The sequence below is a fragment of the Lampetra planeri genome, chromosome 49, assembly GCF_965212315.1.
Source record: "Lampetra planeri chromosome 49, kcLamPlan1.2.h2, whole genome shotgun sequence".
NCBI classification, from domain to species: Eukaryota; Metazoa; Chordata; class Hyperoartia; order Petromyzontiformes; family Petromyzontidae; genus Lampetra; species Lampetra planeri.
The window spans coordinates 3,142,043-3,167,046 of NC_136155.1; the positions used below are offsets into that span (position 1 = coordinate 3,142,043).

General features: G+C 57.8%; 1 protein-coding gene across 1 annotated transcript; it reads left to right on the plus strand.

The window, feature by feature from the left end:
* LOC144734080 (ral guanine nucleotide dissociation stimulator-like 1) lies at nt 1-25,004 on the plus strand. The gene is made up of 18 exons (XM_078616142.1): nt 1-81; nt 7,928-8,044; nt 8,277-8,542; nt 8,910-8,987; nt 9,788-9,984; nt 10,898-10,995; nt 12,291-12,506; nt 14,037-14,140; nt 15,713-15,797; nt 16,510-16,599; nt 17,074-17,160; nt 19,098-19,130; nt 19,803-19,924; nt 20,503-20,592; nt 21,598-21,862; nt 22,121-22,501; nt 23,155-23,269; nt 24,629-25,004. Exons 1-18 carry the CDS (start codon nt 1-3, stop codon nt 24,817-24,819), a joined length of 2,616 nt encoding a protein of 871 aa, XP_078472268.1. The 3' UTR covers nt 24,820-25,004.

Genomic DNA, 25,004 nt, shown 5'->3' on the forward strand with positions numbered 1-25,004 from the left:
ATGTCGCGCTCATCCCCCTCCTCTCTGACAAGCAGCGAGCGGCGAGGGGGAGACGAGGCCGACATGATCTCCGACTACCAGGTACATGCCGTGCCGGGGGGGGATGCGGGTGGATACGGGGGGATACCCCGGGGTTAGCGGGCAAAGCCCCGGTGTTTGGGATGCTCGTGCCCTGCCTCACCCCCCCCCCCCCGGTCACCTCGACAAGGCTCATGTTTTGTGTGGCCGTCAGTACAGATTGTATCTGGGAGATGGGGTGGCGTGTGTGTGTGATGGGTGGTGTGTGATGTGTGATGGGTGGTGTGTGTGTGATGGGTGGTGTGTGTGATTGGTGGGAGGTGTGTGTGTGAGATGGGTGGGGTGTGTGATTGGTGGGAGGTGTGTGTGTGTGTGTGATGGGTGGTGTGTGTGATTGGTGGGAGGTGTGTGTGTGTGTGATGGGTGGGGTGTGTGATTGGTGGGAGGTGTGTGTGTGTGTGATGGGTGGTGTGTGTGAATGGTGGGAGGTGTGTGTGTGTGATGGGTGGTGTGTGTGATTGGTGGGAGGTGTGTGTGTGTGTGATGGGTGGGGTGTGTGTGTGTGATGGGTGGTGTGTGTGATTGGTGGGAGGTGTGTGTGTGTGTGATGGGTGGTGTGTGATGGGTGAGAGGTGTGTGTGATGGGTGGGAGGTGTGTGTGAGTGTGATGGGTGGTGTGTGTGATGGGAGGTGTGTGATGGGTGGTGTGTGTGTGTGTTGGCTGGTGTGTGATGGGTGGTGTGTGTGTGATGGGTGAATTGTGTGTGTGATGGGAGGGAGGTGTGTGATAGATGGGAGGTGTGTGTGTGTGATGGGTGGTGTGTGTGTGTGATGGGTGGGAGGTGTGTGTGTGTGTGATGGGTGGTGTGTGTGATGGGAGGTGTGTGATGGGTGGTGTGTGTGTGATGGGAGTTGTGTGTGTGATGGGTGGGAGGTGTGTGTGTGTGATGGGTGGGGTGTGTGTGTGTGTGTGATGGGAGGTGTGTGTGTGATGGGTGGTAGGTGTATGTGTGATGGGTGGTAGGTGTGTGTGTAAGGGAAGCTGCGTGAGTGGGTGTGTGTGTGTTGGTGAAGGTGTGGGTGCAGGGGGGGGTGTTTTTCTACGGGGCAGCAATCACGCAGTGGTTCGCGTATTCCGCTCCGAGCCCGGCCACCCGAGTTCGAACCGGTCCTGAGCCTCCTCGAGGTCGACTCAGCCTTAAATGAGTACCTGCTGCGGTGTGTAAACATCAGCATTGGATAGACAAAGGGGGCCGGGCGTGGTGTTGGCCACCCACCTCCTCGTGTGCCCTGTCGTCCTTCATAGGTGCTCGCTAACAGCACTTGCCCCAACAGTCTGTAAGAGCTCGCTAGCTTTGTCTTTGTGCTGTGCGTTAATAGTCTCGTGATGATGACGGGAGTCTGCGTGATGCTAGTGTGTAAATGCTCGTGTGTGTGTGTGATGGTGGTGCGTGAGTGTGTGTGTGTGAAGGTGGTGCGTGAGTGTGTGTGTGATGGTGGTGCGTGAGTGTGTGTGTGTGATGGTGGTGCGTGAGTGTGTGTGTGTGATGGTGGTGCGTGAGTGTGTGTGTGTGATGGTGGTGCGTGTGTGTGTGTGTGATGGTGGTGCGTGAGTGTGTGTGTGTGATGGTGGTGCGTGAGTGTGTGTGTGTGATGGTGGTGCGTGAGTGTGTGTGTGTGATGGTGGTACGTGTGTGTGTGATGGTGGTGCGTGAGTGTGTGTGAGTGATGGTGGTGCGTGAGTGTGTGTGAGTGATGGTGGTGCGTGAGTGTGTGAGTGATGGTGGTGCGTGAGTGTGTGTGTGATGGTGGTGCGTGAGTGTGTGTGTGTGATGGTGGTGCGTGAGTGTGTGTGTGTGATGGTGGTGCGTGAGTGTGTGTGAATATTAGTGTGACGAACATGGTATAGTGGGAAGATGGTGGTACTTAGTAATGGTGTGTGATGATTGAATTCGATGAGTGTGATGATGATGGTGGTGGTGGTGTGTGCGTGATGGCAGCGTCTGTGTGGGTGTGACTTGTCTTGGCGTGTTCTCTTCCACTGATTTGCATGAGGAGCTGGTAAACACACAGAGCCCAGGGAGTGTGTTGGGTTGTGTAGCGAGGTCAGTGTGTGTTGTGTGTCCTGGTGAGTGTGTGTTGTGTTGTGTGGGTTGTGTAGTCTGGTGAGTGTGTGTTGTGTGTAGCCTGGTGAGTGTGTGTTGTGTTGTGTGGGTTGTGTAGTCTGGTGAGTGTGTGTTGTGTGTAGCCTGGTGAGTGTGTGTTGTGTGGGTTGTGTAGTCTGGTGAGTGTGTGTTGTGTGTAGCCTGGTGAGTGTGTGTTGTGTGGGTTGTGTAGTCTGGTGAGTGTGTGTTGTGTGTAGCCTGGTGAGTGTGTGTTGTGTGGGTTGTGTAGTCTGGTGAGTGTGTGTTGTGTGTAGCCTGGTGAGTGTGTGTTGTGTGGGTTGTGTAGTCTGGTGAGTGTGTGTTGTGTGTAGCCTGGTGAGTGTGTGTTGTGTTGTGTGGGTTGTGTAGTCTGGTGAGTGTGTGTTGTGTGTAGTCTGGTGAGTGTGTGTTGTGTGGGTTGTGTAGTCTGGTGAGTGTGTGTTGTGTGTAGTCTGGTGAGTGTGTGTTGTGTGTAGTCTGGTGAGTGTGTGTTGTGTGTAGTCTGGTGAGTGTGTGTTGTGTGTAGTCTGGTGAGTGTGTGTTGTGTGTCCTGGTGAGTGTGTGTTGTGTTGTGTGGGTTGTGTAGTCTGGTGAGAGTGTGTTGTATGGGTTGTGTACCCTGGTGAGAGTGTGTTGTGTGTAGTCTGGTGAGTGTGTGTTGTATGGGTTGTGTAGTCTGGTGAGAGTGTGTTGTGTGTAGTCTGGTGAGTGTGTGTTGTGTGTCCTGGTGAGTGTGTGTTGTGTTGTGTGGGTTGTGTAGTCTGGTGAGAGTGTGTTGTATGGGTTGTGTAGTCTGGTGAGTGTGTGTTGTGTGGGTTGTGTAGTCTGGTGAGAGTGTGTTGTATGGGTTGTGTAGTCTGGTGAGAGTGTGTTGTATGGGTTGTGTAGTCTGGTGAGAGTGTGTTGTGTGGGTTGTGTAGTCTGGTGAGTGTGTGTTGTGTGGGTTGTGTACCCTGGTGAGAGTGTGTTGTGTGTAGTCTGGTGAGTGTGTGTTGTATGGGTTGTGTAGTCTGGTGAGAGTGTGTTGTGTGTAGTCTGGTGAGTGTGTGTTGTATGGGTTGTGTAGTCTGGTGAGAGTGTGTTGTATGGGTTGTGTAGTCTGGTGAGAGTGTGTTGTGTGTAGTCTGGTGAGTGTGTGTTGTATGGGTTGTGTAGTCTGGTGAGAGTGTGTTGTATGGGTTGTGTAGTCTGGTGAGTGTGTGTTGTGTGTAGTCTGGTGAGTGTGTGTTGTATGGGTTGTGTAGTCTGGTGAGTGTGTGTTGTGTGTCCTGGTGAGTGTGTGTTGTGTGTAGTCTGGTGAGTGTGTGTTGTGTGTAGTCTGGTGAGTGTGTGTTGTGTGGGTTGTGTACCCTGGTGAGAGTGTGTTGTGTGGGTTGTGTAGTCTGGTGAGAGTGTGTTGTGTGGGTTGTGTAGCCTGGTGAGTGTGTGTTGTGTGGGTTGTGTAGTCTCGTGAGAGTGTGTTGTGTTGTGTGGGTTGTGTTCCCTGGTGAGTGTGTGTTGTATGGGTTGTGTGCCCTGGTGAGTGTGTGTTGTGTGGGTTGTGTAGCCTGGTGAGTGTGTGTTGTATGGGTTGTGTGCCCTGGTGAGTGTGTGTTGTGTGGGTTGTGTACCCTGGTGAGTGTGTGTTGTATGGGTTGTGTACCCTGGTGAGTGTGTGTTGTGTGGGTTGTGTAGCCTGGTGAGTGTGTGTTGTGCTGTATGGGTTGTGTGCCCTGGTGATGGGGCCGTGTGTTTGAGACAGATGAAAGCAGCACCATTCTAAGTGGAGATCAATTTTTGTTTAAATCAATCATATACCTGGGTTATGAAGGCAACCTTAATAAAGGCGACCTTAATAGCCCTCAGCCCCAAGTGTTCGAATGTCCATATGGGTGTCATCGTGATAGTGAGAGTAGTGAGTTTATGTCTGCCTACGTACGTACCATGGGTCCGTATGTAAGCGTGAGAGTGAGTGCAGTGGTTAGCGCACTCACGTTGCAAACCAAGTGTGGCCAGGATTCAATTCCTGCTTTCCCCAGCACCAGCGTCGAATATCTGACCTTGTCCTGGGACTCCCCTAGGTCGACTCAGCCTTGAATGAGAACCTGGTGCAGTGTGTGAACATCAGCGGTTGGGGAGACAAAGGTGGACGGGTGGAGTCCTTGCCACACCAACCCCCCTCGCTGAACAGCACTTGACCCAACACCCTGTGTGGGTTACACGGGGAAGCTTTGTCTCTGTAGGAGGGCCATCTCAAAAGTTATGTCACCCACAATATGTAGATGGCAATTAAACATTTAAAGAAATTTACTGCATTGAGACGAAACATAATTGATAATTGTTCAAAAATTACACCTGTATCCTTTAAAAATGAAGTCCTACATTTATTTGAAAGTATAAATCGTGCCTGCATTAATGTTAATAATGGAAGTCAGTCTGAACATTTGTTAAATAAAAAAGGAAATTACCCTGTGATCTAATAAAATACATATAACCTCCCTGTCTACTGACTTTTGGGCTACCCTGTTATAGGGTTGCCACCTCTTGAGTGGGACATATCATGGCAAGAAGGAAGCTATCTCGGATCAGCACAGGAGTGGAGAGCTACATGGGAATTCCTTTATCTCCAGCAGTTGTCATTGCTATTGTCATGCAACGGACACACACCGGGACTTGCAATGACAGATTTCCCTGCCACGGCAACTGCCGTATTCTCCGAATTATAAGACGCTCCAGAAAGTAAGAAAAAACACAAAAAAACATTGTGCCCGGTATCAGAATATTAATTTCAGTTGCACTGACAAAGATCCCCCATTTTCGCCTTGACAGGCTTTTGGGGTAAGTGCTGTTCGTGTGCAGCTATGAGGGCCGGCAAATAGATGCACACACGCGCAAACACAGGGGTATGAGACGCACCCCCCAACCTCTGCTGTTAAATACAGGAGTTGAGGAGGTGTGCGGGGATGTGTGGGGGGGGGCACAAATACGCTGCGTCTTCTAACCCGGAGATTAGGGGATCTCTCAGCGAAGACGGTCCTGGGGAAAACCAGGACAGGTGGCGGCCCGGACAGGGTGAGCGGAGCGCCGATCTTTGTCCCGCCGCTCGATGCGAAGCTCCGTTCCGCCCGGCCGTGTTCGTCCCAGACACGCGCGCCATGAGGTCCCTGCTTCCTCGAGTGGACTGACAGATCTCCCAGGAGAGCGGCCGGCCTCGTCCAACAAGAGAGGACGATGTTGCATGGAACAAAACCTGCGGGGGCGGGTGACAGCGCTGCCCCTGTCACCTTCCGGCAGGTGTAAGGTCGTGGATGGGTGACACGGCGACGCGACACGGCGCGACACGGCGCGTGTTGGTCCACTTGTCTGGTAGAGCTCCGGTAGAGATCGCGTTTCGCACTCTGCTATTGAAATAACGAAATCAAATACCTACGGCAGGGGATGGGGGGGGGGGACCCGCGGCCCGTAGGCCGGATGGGAGCCGCTACTTCGTTTCGTGCGTGTCCGCACCAGGCCTGCCGCGTCGGGGCGGCAGGCAAACTATGTTTGTCCGTGATTGCAAACGTCTTCCAACGTCACCATCACTCAGCCCACACTATGGACCATATAGAGAATCAACCGTGATCTGCATTCCTTCATCGGAGGAGGAGGAACAGAACAACGGCACGAACTCTCCCTGAGCTGAAGTAACAGACCTCCACATTGGGCATCTATTGCAGTTCTGAAAATGCAAAAATATACGTTTGACCGTCGTGCGACGAACATTGCTCTCGCGTGTGTGGACCAGAAATCAACTTGAAGGAGGGATCTCAGCGGTAGATCTGTGACACCTGCTTCCGCGGGCCGCTCTCGAACGCGACGGGGTCACACTGCTCTGCGAGATTTCTGAATCGATTCTTCATCACTTGGAATGAGAATGAAGGAAATCAAACGCACGTGTATAGCATGCGCCTGCTGCTGTGCTGCGGCCAGTGACGATTATCTGAACTGGTCCTGAGCCTCCCCTAGGTCGACTCAGCCTAACACGAATTTATCTGGTGCGGTGTGTAAACATCGCCACGAGGGAGACAAAGGCGGCCGGACGTGGGTCTGGCCTTCACTTGCCCCAAACGCCTGTAAAGGCCCCGTGTGTGTTGGTGGCATGTGCTGGCGCACGCGCGGGGCTGTGCGGCGTGCCCCGTGAGTGGGGAGCTGGTCGGTAGGCTTGTGTGCCACTAGCGGGGGGCTGTTGGCCACTGCTGTGCGCGCGTGAATGTTTACACGGGGCCAGAGGACAGATTCACCGCTTGAAATAGCTACCATATAGTGTTACACGCAGAGATGGCACAGTACGCCATACACACAGTACACCATACAGACACCGTTATACTATACACACACACCAAGATAAGTGTTATACCATACGTGTTGCACCAAAGATGAAGGTCCCCCGTATAGCCGAAACACATTTTTGGGGCAAGTGTTGTGAGTGAAAAGCGTCCGGTATGGCGAATGGCACCAATAAAAGCCGGCACGGCGCACGAGGGGGTGGGTGGCAATCACCACGCCCGGCCGCCTTTGTCTCCCTCGTGGCGATATTTACACACCGCACCAGTTACTCATTCGAGGCCGAGTCGACCTAGGGGAGGCCCTGGGCCGGTTCAGGTAATCGCCACCGATGTTGGTCGTGAGCGGGATTCGAACTCGGGTCACCGGGTTCGTAGCGCAGCGCGCTAACCGCTCCACTGCCTATCCGGTACCATACACACAGTGACACGCGTTATACACATTACACCGAGGCCGTACTTATAATAATATATATTGGGGGGGAACATATCCCCCCCAAATATTCAAATATGCTCAAAATGCCCCCCCCCCCATTATATTGCTATAAAATAAATTTCTGTGTACATGATTGTGGTTATGGTTGTACTTTATTAATCCCTAATCTCTGCCATAATATGCAATGAAACAAGAAAAGGTAGAAAAGAAAAAAACAGAGCAATGTAATACAATGCACTATTAGACATTATTGTTAAAATAAAATAAAAAGTCCATCCTATGTGTTAGTGCATTTTTTCATATTTTAGGCAGGAAATGGCAGGAAGTTCTTTTTCAAATTTAGATTTTTTTTCTGGGGGGGGGGGGGACCCCAGACCCCCTAGAAGATTTGGTCCCCCCCAATGTTGACTCCATGGCTACGGCCTTGCATTACACACACAGGTATATGTTATACGCCATGCACAGAGAGACACATCTTTAATAACTGTCCCACGTGTTTTCTAGTTATGTCCCCCAGGCCCCAACCAGTGATTGGTATTGTATTGATAGTTACCCACAGAGGAAATGGGTTGAATCTCAATACTTACTCATGTAGGGGGCTCCTATTTCAAGAGCTTGGAATTTCAGGACCCCCCCCCCCCGCTTTCCCTGTGGGGGGTTCACTATCCTCCTCTGGCTGTTAGTGACTCGTGCTGAATTTTGTTTGGGGGAGCGGTGGCGCAACGGTTAGCGCGCTACGCTACGAACCCGGCGACCCGCGTTCGATTCTCGCTCACGGCCACCACCAACACCAGTGACGATTTTCAGAACTGCTCCTGGGCCTCACCTAGGTCGACTCAGCCTTGAATGAGTACCTGGCACGATGTGTAAAATCATCGCCACTGGGAAGACAAAGGCGGTCGGGGGTGGTGCTGGCCACGCACCCCCTGGTGCGCCGTGCCGGCCTTCATAGCTGCTACTCGCTAACAGAACTTTCCCCAACAGTCTGTTAATGCTACACGGGGGATCTTTGTCTTTGCGTGTCACAGCCCAGCGTGGTGCAGGACTGGGGTGAGGAGGTGGAGGATGGAGCCCTGTACAGCGTTACCCTGCGCAAGGTGCAGGTGCAGCCACTCGCCACGCACAAGGGAGCTCGCTGGCTCGGGGTGAGGGCACTCACCACACTCACCCACCACAGCACACACACCGCTCCATGCACACCATACCGTACTCACCACACACACCACACACATCACACTCACCGCACTCACCACATCCGATTATCACTCACCAGACCGCATCATACGCCACACGCACACCGCGCACACACCGCACACACCGCACCACGCACACGACGCTCGCTAGACAACGACTCCGCCGCCCGCGTTGGCACGGCAGGTGGAGAATGGCGCGTGCGCCCCGGGCTCCGGCGGCACCGGCGGCACCGGCGCGGCACCGCCCCCGTCGCTGCCGCCCCCGCCGCCCCCGCCGCCCACCGTGGAGACGGTGCGCACGCGCACGCTGAAGGCCGGCACGCTCGAGCGGCTCGTGCGCAACCTCCTGGTGGCGTTCCGCGAGAACGACTCCACTTACGCCACCGTCTTCCTCGCCACCTACCGCTCTTTCGCCACGCCCACGCAGGTGCTCGACCTGCTGCTCGACAGGTGAGGGGCGCCGGCGGTGCGGCACCGGCTGGCACACGGAGACTAAGAACTCCCGCCCCCCCTCCCACAAATCCCCAACCGTGTAGCGTTTAACAGACTGGTCGGCGCAAGCCGTGTTGGCGAGTGGCACCTACGAAGGCCGGCGCACGAGGGGGTGGGTGGCCAGCTACACCACGCCCGGTCGCCTTTGTCTCCCCAATGCTGATGTTCACACACTGCACCAGGTACTCATTTAAGTACACACCGCTGTGCTGCGCAGTGTGATGCTGACCACGTGGTGCTGTGCAGTTCCTGTGTGGCGCTGACCGCGTGATGCGGTGCGGCGCTGACCACGTGGTGCTGCGTGCTGTTGTACGGTGCCGTGCAGGTACGGCAACCTGGAGGGCGAGGCGGCGGAGATCTCGCTGCGCGGCTTCACGGCGGAAGACAAGGCGGTGCTGCGCAGGTGAGCGCTCGGCAGGGGGACTTGGGTGGGACTCGGGCGGACGAGAGGGCGCGAGTCGGAGGCGTCGTCGTCGTGATGGTCAAACGCGGGCAGCGGCCGTGGGCGGGGGGGCACAGTGGCCGGGGGTCGAGGCCAAGGCCGGAGCGGCGCGTCGGAGCTCTCCGCTGCCGTTGTGGCGGGGCCGTGAGAGACGGCGGCGGACTGCGGAGGCCTTGACCGTAGCCCACTGTGATTGTGATGACGCTGATGGTGGTGATGGTGGTGGTGATGATGATGATGGTGCTAATGATGGTGGTGATGCTGATGATGGTGGTGATGCTGATGATGGTGGTGGTGATGATGATGATGGTGCTGATGATGGTGGTGATGCTGATGATGGTGGTGATGCTGATGATGGTGGTGATGTTGATGATGGTGATGATGGTAGTGATGCTGATGATGGTGATGACGATGGTGGTGATGCTGATGGTGATGCTGATGGTGGTGACGCTGATGATGGTGGTGATGATGCTGATGATGGTGATGCTGATGATGGTGATGCTGATGGTGGTGATGCTGATGGTGGTGATGCTGATGATGGTGATGCTGATGATGGTGATGCTGATGGTGGTGATGCTAATGACGATGCTGATGATGGCGATGCTGATAGTAGTGATGCTGATGATAGTGATGCTGATTATAGTAATAGTGATGCTGATGATGGTGATGCTGATGACGCTGATGACGCCGATGAGCGTGTCTGACCACCGAGTCGCCCGTCCACCGCCCGCGATGACCGTGCCCGTGCCGTGCCGTGCCAGCTCCATCGCGTCCATCCTGGGCGCGTGGCTGGACCAGTACTCGGAGGACTTCCGCGAGCAGGGCCCCGAGTTCGGCGGACTGCGCCGGCTGCTGGAGTACCTGGCGCGGACTTTCCCCGGCTCCGACCTGGAGCGGAGGGCGCGAAACCTCATGCGGCACTTCAAGCAGCACCGCGGGGAGGCCGCCGACGGGCACAGTGCGTGTACTCACAGCGCGTACTCACAGCGTGTACTCACTGTGTGTACTCACAGCGCGTACTCACAGCGCGTACTCACAGCGCGTACTCACAGCGTGTACTCACTGTGTGTACTCACAGCGTGTACTCACAGCGCGTACTCACAGCGCGTACTCACCGTGCGTACTCACCGTGTGTACTCACCGTGCGTACTCACCGTGTGTACTCACAGTGTGCGTACTCACCATGTGTACTCACAGCGCGCGTACTCACCATGCGTACTCACCGTGCGTACTCACAGCGCGCGTACTCACCATGCGTACTCACCGTGCGTACTCACAGCGCGTACTCACCGTGTGTACTCACCGTGCGTACTCACAGCGCATACTCACCGTGTGTACTCACCGTGCGTACTCACAGCGCATACTCACCGTGTGTACTCACCGTGCGTACTCACAGCGCATACTCACCGTGTGTACTCACCGTGCGTACTCACCGTGTGTACTCACCGTGCGTACTCACAGCGCATACTCACCGTGTGTACTCACCGTGCGTACTCACAGCGCGTACTCACCGTGTGTACTCACCGTGCGTACTCACAGCGCATACTCACCGTGTGTACTCACCGTGCGTACTCACAGCGCGTACTCACCATGTGTACTCACCGTGCATACTCACAGCGCGTACTCACCGTGTGTACTCACTGTGCGTACTCACCGCGCGTACTCACCGTGTGTACTCACCGTGCACACTCACCCGTAAATGAGTACCTGGCGCGGTGCGTAAAGCCGGCCCGGCGGGGAGACGTCGGAGAGACAAAGGCGGCCGGCGCCGACAGCAACTTGCCACGGCAGGGTGGGTAGAGGCTACATGGGGGGGGGGGGGCACCTTTGCCTGTGTAGTGTTACACGCCCCTACGTCTGTGTGTGCGCAGGGCTGGCGCACACGTGGCACCCGGAGCGCGAAGGCCGCGGTGACTTCCTCTCCTTCCCCTCGGACCTCATCGCAGCGCAGCTCACGCTCATGGACGCGGTGCGGGGCCCACCTCCTCCACGCACCTCCACGCAGCCCCCCCGCCTTGCACCCCGGCACTGTGTGTCGGTCCGTGTGTGTCTGTGTGTGTGGCAGTGTGTCTGTGTGTGTGGCAGTGTGTCTGTGTGTGTGGCCGTATGTTTGTGTGACCACCCCTACTATGTGCGTCTGTGTGCGGGTGGCCGTCCGTGTGTCTGTGTGTGTGTGTCCGTGTGTCTGTGTGTGTATCCGTATGTTTGTGTGGCCACCCCTACTATGTGTGTCTGTGTGTGAGTGGCCGTCCGTGTGTCTGTGTGTGTGTGTCCGTGTGTCTGTGTGTGTGTCTGTGTGTGTGTCCGTGTGTCTGTGTGTGTGTCTGTGTGTCTGTGTGTGTGTCCGTGTGTCTGTGTGTGTGTCCGTGTGTCTGTGTGTGTGTGTGTGTCCGTGTGTCTGTGTGTGTGTCCGTGTGCATCTACCGGTCATCTCAGTCAGCCACCGAGACCTCCCCCTGTCAGAGAGCTTTCGACACTTCACGTGGCCTCAACGCGCACATAGCCTGGCACAGGCGTCGTGGTGACGTCACAGTCACTGAGTGGCGAATGGCGGGGTATTGGTATTGGTCCGTGTGTCTGTGTGTCCACCGCTACTATGTGTGTCCGTCCGTGCGTGTGTGTGTCCGTGTATCTGTGTGTGTCCGTGTGTATGTGTGAGTCCGTGTGTCTGTGTCCGTGTGTCTGTGTCCGTGTGTCTGTGTGTGTTCGGCTGTGTGTGTTCGGCTGTGTGTTTGTGTCCGTGTGTCTGTGTGTCTGTGTGTCTGTGTGTTTGTGTCCGTGTGTGTCCGTGTGTCTTTTGTGAGTCAGTGTGTCTGTTTGTGTTCGGCTGTGAGTTTGTGTCCGTGTGTCTGTGTGTTTGTGTCCGTGTGTCTGTGTGTTTGTGTCCGTGTGTATGTGTGTGTCCGTGTGTCTGTGTGTCCGAGTGAGTCCGTGTGTCTGTTTGTGTTCGGTTGTGGGTTTATGTCCGTGTGTCTGTGTGTCCCATCCTACTTTGTGCCCGTGTATCTACGCGTCCACCCCTACTCTGTGTCCGTCTGCGTGTGTGTCCGTCCGTGTGTTCTGGCGGCAGCGGGGAGAGGGGGGGTGGGAAGAGACAAAGACGGCCGGGCGTGGCCACCCCACCCCCCTCCGCCGCTGCACGAACTCGCACGGCACTTGCCCTCCAAATATCCCGTCAAGGCTATCCGCTCGGCAGCGGAGGAGGAGCGGCGTCGTCGTCTGCGCTGCGTCGTAAACCCCCGCGTCTCCGTGCTGTGCGCACAGGAGCTGTTCAAGCGCGTGGTGCCCCACCACTGCCTGGGCTGCGTGTGGTCGCGGCGCGACCGCAAGGAGAACGCGCGCCTCGCCGGCACCGTGCGCGCCACCATCGCGCAGTTCAACGCCGTCGCCAACGCCGTCACCGTCACCGTGCTCGACCCCGCGCTCGCCAAACCCGCGCAGCGCGCACGCCTCGTGCACAAGTGGATCGACGTCGCCCAGGTGCGGGGGTGGGGGGGGGCTGGGGGGGGGGGGAGCTGGAGCTGGGGGGGGGAGCTGTAGCTGGGGGGGGGGAGCTGGAGCAGAGGGGGGGGGGAGCTGTAGCTGGGGGGGGGGAGCTGTAGCCGGGGGGGGGGGGGAGCTGTAGCTGGGGGGGGGGGAGCTGTAGCTGGGGGGGGGAGCTGTAGCTGGGGTGGGGAGCTGTAGCTGGGGGGGGTGGGGAGCTGGGGCTGGGGGGGGGGGAGCTGGGGCTGGGGGTGGGGAGCTGTAGCTGGGGGGGGAGCTGTAGCTGGGGGGGGGAGCTGGGGCTGGGGGTGGGGAGCTGTAGCTGGGGGGGGAGCTGTAGCTGGGGGGGGGAGCTGTAGCTGGGGGGGGAGCTGTAGCTGGGGGGGGGGGAAGCTGTAGCTGGGGGGGGGAAGCTGTAGCTGGGGGGGGGAGCTGTAGCTGGGGGGGGGGAGCTGGGGCTGGGGGGGGGAAGCTGTAGCTGGGGGGGGGGAGCTGTAGCTAGGGGGGGGGGAAGCTGTAGCTGGGGGGGAGCTGTAGCTGGGGGGGGAGCTGGGGCTGGGGGGGGGGAGCTGGGGCTGGGGGGGGGTGGGGAGCTGTAGCTGGGGGGGGGGGAGCTGTAGCTGGGTGGGGAGCTGTAGCTGGGGGGGGAGCTGGGGCTGGGGGGGGAGCTGGGGCTGGGGGGGGGGGAGCTGTAGCTGGGGGGGGGAGCTGTAGCTGGGGGGGGGGGAGCTGTAGCTGGGGGGGGAGCTGGGGCTGGGGGGGGTGGGGAGCTGTAGCTGGGGGGGGGAGCTGTAGCTGGGGGGGGTGGGGAGCTGTAGCTGGGGGGGGGGAGCTGGGGCTGGGGGTGGGGAGCTGTAGCTGGGGGGGGGGGAGCTGTAGCTGGGGGGGGTGGGGAGCTGTAGCTGGGGGGGGGGAGCTGTAGCTGGGTGGGGAGCTGTAGCTGGGGGGGGAGCTGTAGCTGGGGGGGGAGCTGTAGCTGGGGGTGGGGAGCTGTAGCTGGGGGGGGAGCTGTAGCTGGGGGGGGTGGGGAGCTGTAGCTGGGGGGGGGGGGAGCTGTAGCTGGGTGGGGAGCTGTAGCTGGGGGGGGGGAGCTGTAGCTGGGGGGGTGGGGAGCTGTAGCTGGGGGGGGGGGAGCTGTAGCTGGGGGGGGAGCTGTAGCTGGGGGTGGGGAGCTGTAGCTGGGGGGGGGGGAGCTGTAGCTGGGGGGGGAGCTGTAGCTGGGGGGGGAGCTGGGGCTGGGGGTGGGGAGCTGTAGCTGTAGCTGGGGGGGGGAGCTGTAGCTGGGGGTGGGGAGCTGTAGCTGGGGGGGGGGAGCTGTAGCTGGGGGTGGGGAGCTGTAGCTGGGGGGGGGGGAGCTGTAGCTGGGGGGGGGGGAGCTGTGGCTGGGAGGGTCGCGGGGTGCCCACGTGGGTATCCACATGTAACCATGAGACACACACGTGTAACCATGAGATGCACACATGTAACCATGAGACACAAACACACACACACGTGTGTCACCACGTGTGTGTCTCCGTGCGTCTGCAGGAGTGCCGAATCCACAAGAACTTCTCGTCGCTCCGAGCGGTTCTCTCTGCGCTGCAGAGCAACGCCATCTACCGACTCAAGCGCACGTGGGCCACCGTCCCCAGGCACGCACGCGCGCGCAGAAGCACAAAGACAAAGACCCCCCGTGTAGCCTGTAACAGACTAACACGTAGCAGGCTTTCGCGACCAATAGTATTCATAATCAACGTTTTTGGGTTTAGATCTCGTTATTTATAAATGTGTCGTAACCCTCCACCACCCGACACGGTCAATCAGTAAAAAAGTGTCACGTTGACAAAAGACAAATAGTTCACTGCTTTAGCCCACCGGTGTGTTGAAGCGTGAAACCACAACATTTACAATTTGAGTACGACGTTTCGCTCGGTGGGCTAAAGCAGTGAACTATTTGTCTTTTGTCAACGTGACACTTTTTTACTGATTGGCCGTGTCGGATGGTGGAGGGTTACGACACATTTATAAATAACGCGATCTAAACCCAAAAACGTTGATTATGAACTGTAACAGACTGTTGGGGCAAGTGCTGTTAGCGAGCACCTATGAAGGCCGGCACGGCACACGAGGGGGTGGGTGGCCAGCAACCACGCCCGGCCGCCTTTGGGGGCTGTCCATAAATGACGTCACGCACCTAGGGGGGGGGGGTGGTCAGACATGTGTGACGATGTGTGACGAGGGGGGGGGGATTTGAGAAATGTGACGTCACATCAAAATGCGCAACTTTAAATAAATATAAACAACACGTTCTACTGAATTAAATAGACTTTTTTTATAAATGTTTTCTCCTACAACATCAGAGTGCAGCGGCACAATAAATACGCACTACAATGACAATAGTTTAAAGCGATTTGAAGCATGTTTTATTTGGGGGGGGGGGGGGGTGCAGAGCTTCGTGACGTCATATTTGAGAGGGGGGTCTGACTTTTTGTGACGCCGTGTGACGAAGGGGGGGGGGGTCAAAAATCGTCCAAAACCGCGTGACGTCATTTATGGACGGCCCCTTGTTTTCTCCCTTGTGGCGATGTCTACACACCCCACCGGGTACTCATTTGAGGCCGAGTCGACCTAGGGGAGACTCAGGACCGGTCCAGATAATCGTCACCGGTGTTGGCCGTGAGCGGGAATCGAACCTGGGTCACTGGGTTATAAGCGCAGCGTAGCGCTAACCGCTACACTACCACTCTGTGCGTGTGTGCACAAAAGTACACACACACAGGTACACGCATTCACACGCACGTACACACAGATGCACACATACACGCATGCACACACATGCACCTACACACACACGCACCTACACACACGCACTCACACGTACACACACGCACCTACACACACACACGCACCTACACACACACGCACCTACACACACAGGCACCTACACACACACACACCTACACACACGCACCTACACACGCACGCACCTACACACGCACGCACCTACACACACACGCACCTACACACACACGCATCTACACACACACGCACCTACACACACGTATACGCACACGTACACACGCGTATGCACGATGGCTGCGCTGCGTGTACGAGCCGTGTGTGTGTGTATGTGTGTGTGCTGTGTATGTGTGTTCTGTGCGTGTGTGTGCGTGCGTGTGTGCTGTGTGTGCGCTGTGCGCGCCTTTGATCTTGGTGCGCCACAGGGACACCACCTCCCTTTACCAGGAGCTGTCCGACATCTTCTCCGGTGAGAACAATCATCTCACGAGCCGCGAGCTGCTCATGAAGGTGAGCGAGGGCACACACACAGACAAAGATCCCCCATATAGCCTGTAACACTGTTGGGGCAAGTGCTGTTAGCGAGCACCTATGAAGCCTGGCACGGCACACGAAGGGGGTGGGTGGTCAGCACCACGCCCGACCGCCTTTGTCTCCCCAGTGGCGATGTTTACCACACACCGCACCGGGCACAGGTACACGTACACGCAGGTACACACACGCAGGTGCACACACGCAGGTGCACACACGCACACACACGCAGGTGCACACACGCACACACGCAGGTACACACACGCAGGTACACACACGCAGGTACACACATGCAGGTACACACACGCAGGTACACACACGCATACACGCAGGTACACACACGCAGGTACACACACGCATACACGCAGGTACACACACGTACACACACGCACACACCGGTACACACACGCAGGTGCACACACGCACACACACGCAGGTGCACACACGCAGGTGCACACACGCACACGCAGGTACACACACGCACACGCAGGTACACACACGTACACACACGCAGGTACACACACGCAGGTGCACACACGCACACACACGCAGGTGCACACACACACGCACACACACGCAGGTGCACACACGCACACGCAGGTGCACACACGCACACGCAGGTGCACACACGCACACACACGCAGGTGCACACACGCACGCACGACGACGCGCGCGTGACTCCGCGTGGCAGGAGGCGACGTCGAAGTTCGCGACGCTGGAGAGCAGCCTGAAGGAGAGCCAGAAGCGCGCGCTGAAGCGCCTGCAGATCCAGAAGGACACGGTCAGTCGCGCTGGGGAGGGTGGGGGGAAGGGGGGGTGGGGGGAATGGGGGGTTGGGGGTTAGGGGGGATTGTGGAGGAAGGGGGGGTTGGGGGGATCGGGGGGTATGGAGAAGGGTTGGGGGGAATGGGGGGGGTTGGGGGAATGGGGGGGGGGGGTTGGGGGGGATGGAGGAGGGTTGGAGGGGAGGGGGGTTGGGGGGATCGCGGGGAATGGGGGGGGGGGGTTGGGGGGATGATGGGGGGGTGGGATGGGGGGAGATGGGGGGGGGTTGGGGGGGATGGGGGGGTTGGGGGGTTTTAGGTGGATGGGGGGGGGGTTGGGGGGATGGGGGGGTTTAGGTGGATGGGGGGGGGGATAGGGTAGGGTTGGGCGGATAGGGGAGGGTTGGGGGGGATGGGAGGGGGGGCACCGCACCCCCCCCTTCCCCACGCTCGCGCTCACCGCGTGCCGCTGCCGTGTCCGCTCTGTGCAGGGCGTCATGCAGGGCACGGTGCCGTACCTGGGCACGTTCCTCACCGACCTCACCATGCTGGACACCGCCCTGCCCGATCGCCTCGAGGTGCCCACGCTCCCAGCCCATGCACCTAGCCCGTGTACTTCGCCGAAACACCATCAGCCATGCACCTAGCCCATAGTTCTAGCACTCACCCCATGCACCTAGCCCATAGTTCTAGCACTCACCCCATGCACCTAGCCCATAGTTCTAGCACTCACCCCATGCACCTAGCCCATAGTTCTAGCACTTACCCCATGCACCTAGCCCATAGTTCTAGCACTCACCCCATGCACCTAGCCCATAGTTCTAGCACTTACCCCATGCACCTAGCCCATAGTTCTAGCACTCACCCCATGCACCTAGCCCACAGTTCTAGCACTTACCTCATGCACCTAGCCCATAGTTCTAGCACTCACCCCATGCACCTAGCCCATAGTTCTAGCACTTACCCCATGCACCTAGCCCATAGTTCTAGCACTCACCCCATGCACCTAGCCCACAGTTCTAGCACTTACCTCATGCACCTAGCCCATAGTTCTAGCACTTACCCCATGCACCTAGCCCATAGTTCAAGCACTCACCCCATGCACCTAGCCCATAGTTCTAGCACTCACCCCATGCACCTAGCCCATAGTTCTAGCACTCACCCCATGCACCTAGCCCATAGTTCTAGCACTCACCCCATGCACCTAGCCCATAGTTCTAGCACTCACCCCATGCACCTAGCCCATAGTTCTAGCACTCACCCCATGCACCTAGCCCATAGTTCTAGCACTTACCCCATGCACCTAGCCCATAGTTCTAGCACTCACCCCATGCACCTAGCCCATAGTTCTAGCACTCACCCCATGCACCTAGCCCATAGTTCTAGCACTTACCCCATGCACCTAGCCCATAGTTCTAGCACTTACCCCATGCACCTAGCCCACAGTTCTAGCACTCACCCCATGCACCTAGCCCATAGTTCTAGCACTCACCCCATGCACCTAGCCCATAGTTCTAGCACTCACCCCATGCACCTAGCCCATAGTTCTAGCACTCACCCCATGCACCTAGCCCATAGTTCTAGCACTCATCCCATGCACCTCGCCCAACAAACCTTGTCCATACCTCTAGTGCATAGCCCAAAGCCCACATACAAAGCTTTAACACATACTCAGATTGTAAATGTTGTGGATTTGCTCTCCAACACACCGGTGTTGCTGTACTGGTAACGAATTGGCATGTACCGTTTACGTGACAAACCTTACTAATTGGCTGTGTCGGGTGGTGGTGGGTTTAACGACGCATTTATATTTACGTGATCTAACCCCCCCCCAAAAATACTATATTATGGATTCTAGATTTGAAGCTTTCGTGACTGCAAGGATTCATATTCTTAGGTTATTTCGGTAAAGTCACGTAGGTAAAAAATGTAAATTAATAAAAGTTAAATAAAAATAAAATAAAAATCACGACGTGACTTTACTGTATCAACAGCTATCGTGCTGTGACGGTTCCACCTGAAGACGGAGGCTTGTGTTGCCTCCGAAACGTCGTGATTTTCATTTTATTTTTATTTTACTTTTATTAATTATAATTTTTTCCCTACGTGGCTTTACCGAAAAAACCTAAGAATACTATATTATGGACTTTAACATGTAGCTTAGCCAGAGACGAATAAAAGCGCCCTTAATAGGTGCTTGCTAACTGCACTCGCCCCAACTGCCCGTAAGTGTGACACGGGGAATCTCTGCCTGTGTGTGTGCTGTGTGTGTGCTGTGTGTGTGCTGTGTGTGTGCTGTGTGTGTGCTGTGTGTGTGCTGTGTGTGTGCTGCGTGTGTGCTGCGTGTGTGCTGCGTGTGTGCTGTGTGTGTGCTGCGTGTGTGCTGTGTGTGTGCTGTGTGTGTGCTGTGTGTGTGCTGTGTGTGTGCTGTGTGTGTGCTGCGTGTGTGCTGTGTGTGTGCTGTGTGTGTGCTGTGTGTGTGCTGTGTGTGTGCTGTGTGTGTGTGCGCGTGCAGGGAGGTCTTATCAACTTTGAGAAGAGACGCAGGGTGAGTTCCCCTCTAAAGAGGAACAACTGAGATCGTCATCACGTGTGTGTGTGCTGCGTGTGTGCTGTGTGTGTGCTGTGTGTGTGCTGTCATTGGGCTGTGTGTGTGCTGTCAGTGTGTGCTGTCAGTGTGTGCTGTGTGTGTGCTGTCAGTGTGTGCTGTCAGTGTGCTGTGTGTGTGTTGTGTGTGTGCTGTGTGTGTGCTGTCAGTGTGCTGTGTGTGTGCTGTGTGTGTTGTGTGTGTGCTGTGTGTGTGCTGTGTGTGTGCTGTGAGTGAGTGCTGTGTGTGTGAGTGTGCTGTGTGAGTGTGCTGTGTGTGCATGCTGTGTGTGTGAGTGTGCTGTGTGTGTGAGTGTGCTATGTGTGTGAGTGTGCTGTGAGTGAGTGCTATGTGTGTGAGTGTGCTGTGTGTGCATGCTGTGTGTGTGAGTGTGCTGTGAGTGAATGCTATGTGTGTGAGTGTGCTGTGTGTGAATGCTGTGTGTGTGAGTGTGCTGTGTGTGTGTGGATGCTGTGTATGTGAGTGTGCTATGTGTGTGAGTGTGCTGTGAGTGAATGCTATGTGTGTGTGTGCGCTGTGAGTGAATGCTATGTGTGTGTGTGCGCTGTGAGTGAATGCTATGTGTGTAAGCGAGTGTACTGTGTGCGTGCTGCGTGCGCCGCGCTGTGGCAGGAGTTTGAGATCATGGCTCAGATCAAGCTGCTGCAGTCGGCCTGCAACAACTACAGCATCAAGGCAGAGCAGCGCTTCCTCGCCTGGTTCCACCGTCTGCACTCGCTGTCCGAGGAGCAGAGGTGAGCAACGGAAGAGCGGAGAGGGGTGAGCGGACCCTGTCCCACGTGGTGTACCGTGGCCCATGTCGCGTGTACCGTGTCCCACGTGGTGTACCGTGTCCCAGGTTGTGTACCGTGTCCCACGTGGTGTACCGTGTCTCATGTCGCGTGTACCGTGTCCCATGTGGTGTACCGTGTCCCACGTGGTGTACCGTGTCTCATGTCACGTGTACCGTGTCCCACGTGGTGTACCGTGTCTCACGTGGTGTACCGTGTCCCACGTGTGTACCGTGTCTCACGTGGTGTACCGTGTCCCACGTGGTGTACCGTGTCTCATGTCGCGTGTACCGTGTCCCAGGTTGTGTACCGTGTCCCACGTGGTGTACCGTGTCCCACGTGTGTACTGTCTCCCACGTGTGTACCGTGTCCCACGTGGTGTACCGTGTCCCAGGTCGTGTACCGTGTCCCATGTGGTGTACCGTGTCTCATGTCGCGTGTACCGTGTCCCACGTCGTGTACCGTGTCCCAGGTTGTGTACCGTGTCCCAGGTTGTGTACTGTCTCCCACGTGTGTACCGTGTACCATGCGCGTGTTCCCAGTTACGCGCTGTCGTGCGAACTGGAGCCGCCGGGAGAATCGACCTCGTCCCCCAAGACCACGCGCCGGCGCGTGGGCAAGAGAATCAGCGGGCAAGCGGCACAGCAGCAGCAGCACCACCGCCAACAGCAACAACACAGCAGCACCACACCGCCAACAACAACAACACAGCAGTAGCACCACCACCACCGCCAACAGCAACAACACAGCAGCAGCAGCACCGCCAACAGCAACAACACAGCAGCAGCACACCGCCAACAACAACGCAGCACCACACCGCCAACAGCAACAACACAGCAGTAGCACAACCACCACTGCCAACAACAACAACGCAGCAGTGCAGCCTAGCCACTCTCTCACTCAGTCACAGCGCACCGTGACACAACTACAACGCGTCGTTGTGTGCGACGCTCCGCGTGGGGAGCGGAAGAGCAGTGGTCAGCGTGCCGCACTACGACCCCGCTCGAGACTCCCGAGTACAATCAGCCACCACCAACGGTGAGGATTATCCGAACCGTCCTGGGCATCCCCCAAGTCAACTCGGCCTCAAATGAGTACCTGGTGCGGTGTGCAAACACCACAGGCAAAGGCGGCCCGGGCGTGGTGCTGGCCACCCACCTCCCTCGTGTGCCACGCCGGCCCTCGTAGGCGATGCTCACTAACGCTCTGTCCAGGCTACACGGGGGGGCCTTTAAATTTCGATTTAAAGCTTTCGTGACTGCAGGGATTCATCTTCTTGGTTCTTTCGGTAAAGTCACGTAGAATGAAAATAATAAAAATAAAACATTATAAAATTATTCTCACGACGTTTCGGCCACAACGCAAGCAGCCGTTCTCAGGTGGAGAACAGGTCTGTCGAAGAGTCTGACTCGAGGAGACAGAGTCTGTCGAAGAGTCTGACTCTGTCTCCTCGACAGACCTGTTCTCCACCTGAGGACGGCTGCTTGCGTTGTGGCCGAAACGTCGTGAGAATTGTATTTTATTATGTTTATTTTTATTATTTCATTATTTCCCTTCTACGTGACTTTACCGTAAGAACCAAGAAGAAGGGGGGGGCCTTTGTCAATGTCTTCCCCCGGCGGGGCCTCTCCCCGCAGCGTGTTTGGAGCGGAGGGGCTGGCTGGAGGGGTGGTGGCGTCCCGCACCGGCGCCGCCGTTGCCGCGGGCCCCGTCGGCGGCGGGCCCTGCGTCGGCGGGCCGGCCGAGCACCGGCGGCTGGCTCACTCGGGCAGCGTGGGCGGCGAGAGCGCCGACTCGGTGAGCGTGCTCTCCTCGGGCTCGTCGGGCTCCGACATGGAGGAGATCTACCTGGGCCTGGCGGCGGGCTCGCCCGACGCGCACGCCAAGCACGCCGCCGGGCAGGTGAGGGCCACTGCCGCGCCTGGCGCGGGCTACGTGACCCGGCCAACGCAGCCTCGCCCGCCGACGCCGTGCTCACACTCGCTCACGCACGCAGACGCCCCTTCGCTCGCCGCGTGACTGAGCGACCCTGCCGTGCGACCCCGCGGCGTGACCCCGCACGTGCGACCCCCGCGGGGCGACCCCGCCCTGTGACACGGTGCCGCGCCCTGCGTTGCGTGCGTGCAGCTCACGAGCTGCACGTCCTGTGCCTCGCTCCAGTCTCTAGACACGACGTCCGGGGTCTCCTCGGGCTCCTCAACCGTCTCCACCGAACCCTCGCCCGCGCCCGCCTCCCGCCGGCCGGGGACGCCCGGCCGCCCGGCACTGCCCCCTCCGACAGCGGCGCTGCCGCCGCCGCCGTCGCGGCCGCCGCCGCCCCCGCCGCCGCCGCATCGCCGCGGCCGCGGGGAGACGGCGCCGAAGGCGGCGTCGCTGTCGGCGGCGGCGGCGCTGACGGCCAGGAGCCACAGGCGGTCGTCGTCGGGCGCGGTGGGCTACAGCAGCCTCTCGCTGCCGCTGTACAACCAGCAGCAGGACGGCGCGTGCGTGATCCGCGTGAGCCTCGACCGGGGCAATGGCAACCTCTACAAGAGTATCCTGGTGACACGCCGCCCCACACACACACACACGCCCTGGCGCACTCACAGCGGCAGCAGCAGACAGCGGCTTGTGCCAGGCTAGGTGCATCTTGAGACCGTCACGTGAAGTGTGGAAGGCTCGCTGCTGGTAGGAGGTCACGGGACAGACCAGGTGCCATGGGTTGACTGACTGGGATGACTGGAATATGCACCATCCTTCACAAGCATCCTCCTCCACAGAGGCCGATCTTGACACCGCCAGTATCAGTCTTCGATAAGTCCACTCAGCTCCACATCCTCCTATAACGCATCAGTTCTCTAGCCCGTGCCGCGTCCGTTTAGCCCCCTCTATCCGGCCAAAGCAGCCTCGCCTGCCGAAGCGCACCGGTGGGACTGTGTCCAGATCAATCAAGGGTCTGTGAGCTCCTCACACAATCCATTCTGGTTACACCCAGGATGGATCGTAGGCAGGCCAGCCTGAATGTTTCAAACCGGCGCACCGAGTCAGTTTAGGGGATGCCCCAAGCTGGCTCATATATCACTCATCATCCACAGGCCAGGAGGGCGTCGGTATGTTTGTGATAACGCTCATCGTGCGGTGGTGGTGCCGCCGACAGAGAGTGCTGAGCCATGAGCGTGTGTGTGTGCATGCGTCCGTCCGTACGTGACGTGCAGCTGACGAGTGCCGATAAGACGCCGGCCGTGGTGCGGAAGGCTATGATCAAACACAATCTGGAGGAGGAGCGCACGGAAGCCTTCCAGCTGGTGCAGGTCGTGGGAGAGGACAAGGGTAGGCGGTTCACGTACACTCACACACGCACACTCACACACGCATACTCACACATGCACACACTCACACACGCACACACTCACACACGCACACTCACACACGCACACTCGCACACACGCACACACTCACGCACGCACTCGCACACACTCACGCACACACGCACACACTCATACACGTGCACACACACACACGCACCCACTCACACACTCGCACACACGCACTCACATACACACTCGCACTCACACACGCACACACTCACACACGCGCACACACTCACACACGCACTCACACACATGCACACACTCGCACACACGCACACACTCACACACGCACACACACACACACTCACACACGCACACACACATTCACACACACTCACGCACACACGCACACACTAATACTCACACACACTCACGCACACATGCACAACAATAACCGCCATTCGCCACTAAGTGGCGGTGACGTCACCACGAAGCTTGTGCCAGGCCATGTGCACCTTGAGGCCATGTGAAGTGTCGAACGCCCGCTGGCAGGAGATCACAGGGCAGACCCAGGTGCCACGGGCCGACTGACTGAGATGACTGGCTGATGCATGCACACACTCACGCACACACGCACACACTCGCACACACACGCACACACGCACACACGCACACACGCACACACACTCGCACACACTCACGCACGCACGCACACACTCGCACACACTCGCACACACTCGCACACACTCGCACACACACACACGCACACACACGCACACATGCACACACTCGCACACACTCGCACACACTCGCACACACACACACGCACACACTCGCACACACTCGCACACACTCGCACACACACACACGCACACACTCGCACACACTCGCACACACTCGCACACACACACACGCACACACTCGCACACACACGCACACACGCGCACATGCACGCACGCACACACACGCACACACGCGCACACACACGCACACACGCACACACGCGCACACTCGCACACACGCACACACGCACACACTCGCACACACGCGCGTGTAAGTGGTGCTATGCTACAAACCCGGCGACCCGAATTCGATTGCCGCTCACCTCGTGGCCAACACCGGTGACGGTTATCTGTAACAGTCCTAGACCTCCCCTATGACGACTCCGTCTCAAACGAGTACCTGGTGCAGTGTGAAGTAAACATCGCCACTAGGGAGACAAAGGTGGCCGAGCGTGGTCCTGGCCACCCACCCCCTCGTGTGCCATACCGGCCTTAATAGATGCTCGCTAACAGCACTTGCCCCAACAGCCTGTTAAGGCTACACGGGGGGATATGTATCTTTGTTGTATGCACACGTGCGTACGTGCGGTGCGCAGAGTTCGTGATCCCGGACAACGCCAACGTGTTCTACGCGATGAACACGACCGCCAACTACAACTTCATCCTGCGCAGGAAGGGCGCCGCGTCGGCGCGCAGCGAGCGCAAGGTGGGCTACCTCCACGCCACGCTGCCGCGCATGCGCACGCGCGCCCTGCTCGCGGACAAGCTCGCCAAGATCTCCCTGTGAGAGCTCCTCCCGCCTGCCAGCCAGCCACCCAGCCGGGCAGCCAACCACCACCAGTGACCCCACAAACACAGTACCCACCCCATTGACACTGCCGCCCCCCCCCCCCCCAGACACTGCCGCTTCTCAAGACACTACCACCCCCTCTCAGGACACTACCGCCCCCTCTCAAGACACTACCGCCCCCT